The sequence below is a fragment of the Pelodiscus sinensis genome, chromosome 15 (genome assembly GCF_049634645.1).
Source record: "Pelodiscus sinensis isolate JC-2024 chromosome 15, ASM4963464v1, whole genome shotgun sequence".
Taxonomy (NCBI): Eukaryota; Metazoa; Chordata; order Testudines; family Trionychidae; genus Pelodiscus; species Pelodiscus sinensis.
In genome coordinates, this window is record NC_134725.1 from 31898072 (window position 1) to 31902589 (window position 4518).

Here is a 4518-nt window from a genome sequence, read left to right on the forward strand (position 1 = left end):
ACTCCCACTAGGCAGCAGTGTGCAAATATAAGTGCCTTAAATATCTTTAAAAATGTGTCTCTCTATCCTTGCAATAATGCTCCCAGGTAGCATCATCCATTGGACAGATGAACAACTGAGACACAGAAAAATGACTTGCCAAGTCAGGACTAGAACCCATTATCTCCTGAGTCTTATATCAGTGCCTTAGACACAAGAACTTTCTTTGTCTGTGAATACATAACTGTCAGACTAGTGCATAGTCCTTTCTACCACTTGTGCTGAGATACAGACACAAGCCAGAAGTGCTGGTATAAATCAAAATAGCATTGAAATCAGTGGATCTGTGTTGATTTACATCACAGATACTGCAGGGGTAAAGGGCCTTAGCAGAATTGGTGTGTGAAGTGATAGCAGGATCCATCCCTTAATTCTGCATTCCCTGGTCGTTTACTGTATGCTTGCTGAATTGGTATTGTAAATGGATTTTAATCTCTCAGCTAGGCTTATCCATTGCTCTTAACCCCCTTTTTCTTTTCTTTCAGGGGTGACCACACATATGCAGACAGCTATATCACCGTTCTACCTAAGGGGTCAGAATTTGTAGTCTTCAGCATTGATGGTTCCTTTGCAGCCAGCGTGTCTATAATGGGTAGTGATCCTAAAGTCCGAGCTGGTGCAGTTGATGTTGTAAGGTCTGTGGCAGGGGCTAGGGCTGGGGGAAATGCCATTGTTTTCAGTGAATATTTTAACCTTGCTGCAAATATAGGTCTATAATAAACTGTTTCTTTTTCCCCCCCACTAGGCACTGGCAAGACCTTGGCTACCTCATTATCTACATCACAGGCCGACCAGATATGCAGAAGCAAAGGGTGGTGGCATGGTTAGCACAGCACAATTTCCCCCATGGGATTGTCTCGTTCTGTGATGGGCTTGTCCATGACCCACTGCGGCACAAGGCCAACTTCCTGAAAAACCTCATTACCGATGTAAGCATCAGCTATACTGAGACATGAGCAAAGCGCGGGTTCATCCACTTGTTGTGGCTTAGTGCCTGGGTGTTAGTTAAGACCTGACCTATAGTTAGAGATTAGTCTGCATTCGTTTGATTTTTATCCACCCTTCCTCATTTTTTGAGGAAGGACGGCTCTTGCGCAAAAAGGGGGGTTTTGCACAAAGAGGAGCTGTCTACACAGTGCTTTTTTGTGCAGAAACCTCTTGCACAAAAGGGATCTGGGGAAATGCAAATGAGATTGCAACATATGCAAATGAGCACCCATTTGCATTTCCTCTTGTGGAAGAGGATCATAATATAGACATAGCCATAGAGAAGTGATCATCTGAAGAGTCAGACTTAGAACCCAGGAATCCTAGCTTTCCATGCTAACCATGAGATCACTTTGCCTCTCTCCAGCAAAAGCTGTGCATATTCTCTGTAGCAGGTACACAACCAAGGAAGTAAATAAGAGTTAATTGTCTTGATTGTACTCCCTTATCAACATGAAGGGTGAGGGAGCCAAATTAGTGATCTCCAAGGCCCAGAATATTCACAATCCCCTTTCAAATGTTCCTTACAAGATCTGGCTCTCTTTCAGCATGGAATTTAATTACCAAGTTTTAAAGAGGCTATTGATGTCAATAAGACCAGACAACGTAAAAAATGTGAAAGCAATAGAAAGGCACCAGTTTTACTGCATGCAGTTAAATCCAGTCAATCCAAAAGGGTATTATAGAGTGGAGAATAAAGTACAAAATAAAACCTACTTCACAGACTCAGTTTTTAACGACTAGCACAGCAGGCTTTTTGCCTTGGAGAACCCACAAGGTCAGACTGCATACATTACCATACAGTAAATGGAGAGAGTGCAGAAAAGGACAATAAGAATGATTAACAAGCTGGAGGAAAGATTACAAGAACTATATAGCTGCAGTTTGGGGATAGGATGACTCAGAATGTGACATGCTAAATATCTACTGCATGAGGGGTTGGTAAATTGCAAGGAAATTATTTAGTAATATTACAAGGAGTGATCTCAAAGGAATGAAGAATGCAAACATTTACAATGAATATCAGAAAAACTTCCTGGACCTGAGAGCTACTTGGTGTAACAGCAGCATCCTAGGGGAAGTTGTGGAAGCCTTTTAACTTGTAACATTTTAAACTGGATTGGGCTGAATACTAGAAAATATGTTGTGGGGATTGATTCTACACTGGCTTCTGGGATTGGAGTAGATGTCACTGTTAGTGCTCTTTCAACTCTAATATCAATGGGTGTATCTAGACTACATCCTGCTTTCAACAGAGGGATGTAAATTAGACATTGGAAATTGCAAATGAAGCCGGGATTTGAATTTCCCATGCTTCATTGGCATAATCGCGTCATGGCACTCTTTCAAAAAAGCGCTATTTCGAAATTGAAACACAGTCTAGATGTGGTTCTTTCAAAAATAGAAGCCTTTTTCAAAATATCCTGTAAACGGTTTACAGGATCTTTTGAAAAAGGCTTTTGTTTTCAAAAGAACCACGTCTAGACTGTGGTTTCATTTTCGAAATAGCACTTTTTCGAAAGAGTGCCATGATGTGATTATGCAAATGAAGCACAGGAAATTAAAATCCCAGCTTCATTTGCAATTCTGAAATCTCTAATTTACATCTCTCTGTCAAAAGAGGGATGTAGTCTAGATACACCCAATATGACTGTGAAATGATTAAGACAGATTTTCATCATGTGATATTTTAGCCTGGTAATTGATGGGTTTTTATCATGTCTTAAACCTAAGTTGTCCGAACTTCCCCTTTATTTCAGTGATAAATTAGGTCTTTTTAAAGGGTCCACCTTGGTGATCTCAAAGTTATCTAGCCTGCTGGTTTAACTATGCTATTGTCTAGCACATTATTCTAAGGCCACAGTACCTTATTCTCCCCAGACCTAGACAGAATGAAAGCCCGTCATTAAGTACTGAATGTGATGACTACTGGAATCAATCTATACTTCAAAATCTAAGTCAAGAGTTACTTTGGAACCCCCCATGTGACAGAAGATGTTATATTATTATCCCGTGTTGGAAATGTACCTTTCCTGAGAATAATAAGGTCCCCAGACTTGCTACAATGGATCTTTAGCTTTTAACTCTGCAGGCAGAATTATGCAGGTCCATATCTAGCACCAGGGTAAGCACTTTAACATTGGCAGCGCTCTGCAGACAATCTCCACAGTTGCAAAATAATTTTTTCAAATATCTGGCTAAAGGATAAATGAAATCTTTTGCTCTGTGGGAACAAAGCAGTAAATACTAATGATATAAAAATCTAGTGCATTATGCAAGGTAATATGTATAGCTGTCTGTCTCAACCTCAAAATCCAACAAAAAATAAAATATACAATCTAGCTTACACAGCCTTCAAACTAGAGTTGTGCACTGTGGCTTCTCAGTAGAAGGGAATTATTTGTGTACATAGTTATTGAATATAGTTGAAAAATACCCCTTCCCTGGCTATATCGTGTATAAAACCCCTTGGAACAGAACTGTGGAGTGCCACACAAAGAAAGTACATTAGCTAAACAAAGCTACATTCCCTTTGTAATTGCTAACTGCATTCCTCTCTTGGATTCTATACTATAGCTTAACAGTAATTGGCCTACAGTACAAACCCTTAGTACTGCTGTTAATTAATTAGTACATACCTCTGCAGAGTATTGCCCAGCTGGGACTTGCAGGGCGTTCTTGAATGCATATTCCCACAGTTGCTGTGAAAAAGCCAGGTGTGCTGAATAGTGTCATAGCAGAAACTTGTTCCCCCTTCCCACAGCTCCACATGAGGATCCACGCCGCATACGGATCCACAAAGGATATTTCAGTCTACAGCTCCATTAGTTTGCCACCCACACACATCTATATCGTTGGCCGGCCCACCAAGAAATTACAGCAACAGTGTCAGGTAGGAATCCAGGTTATTTTGTCAGTAGAACACTCAATTGGCTGATGCCCCTACTGGAGTCGGTGGGAGTTTAGACACTGACTTCATCAGGATCCCACTGCTTCTCTCTGAGAGGTGTGAGGGTTTCTAGCTTTGTGCATCACAACTATGAAAATAATGGAGTGAAAACGCCAGGTGCTGCTGCTCCACTGCATTGTTTTGTAGTGCTGTAGAATTAATTTTTTTAAATGAAGTCCCGTCCGCTTTAAAATTCACCTTTTGTCTGAACTTGTCCCTGCAGTTACCTCGGCTAAGTGAAGGTGCAGATTAGAATGGAGAATTCTCAGCAGAGCTAATGTCATTTGTGCATGTGACAGTACCATGTATCAGTGTTGGTTGCATCTCCAGTATAGAGCCAGTCAGTTCCCTCTGTTGTTTGTGGGATTTCCCAAAGCAACAGGGCAAAGAAACATTTAAGAAAGTGACTGTCAAACCACAACTGGCAGAACTTAAAGATAGATGTGGGATCTGAACTGATTGTGAGTCCACTTTAAAAAAAAAAGTAGCTTGATTTTAAGTTGACTGTCCCATAAAAGCCCTCTGTGACTATTGTTTCACAG

The 4518-nt window shown here is 40.7% G+C and overlaps 1 protein-coding gene across 12 annotated transcripts in view; it reads left to right on the forward strand.

Annotated features, from left to right (window-relative positions):
• PITPNM2 (phosphatidylinositol transfer protein membrane associated 2) overlaps positions 1–4518 on the forward strand; it is a 263306-nt gene that overhangs the window by 254165 nt on the left and 4623 nt on the right. For 11 of the 12 annotated variants that reach the window (XM_075898565.1, XM_075898564.1, XM_075898562.1 and 8 more), the window contains 3 exons: positions 525–674; positions 785–968; positions 3791–3919. In XM_075898565.1, coding sequence (XP_075754680.1) covers positions 525–674; positions 785–968; positions 3791–3919 — 463 coding nt within the window. The remainder of the gene's footprint in view (positions 1–524; positions 675–784; positions 969–3790; positions 3920–4518) is intronic. The other variant, XM_075898568.1, reaches the window with a different exon arrangement.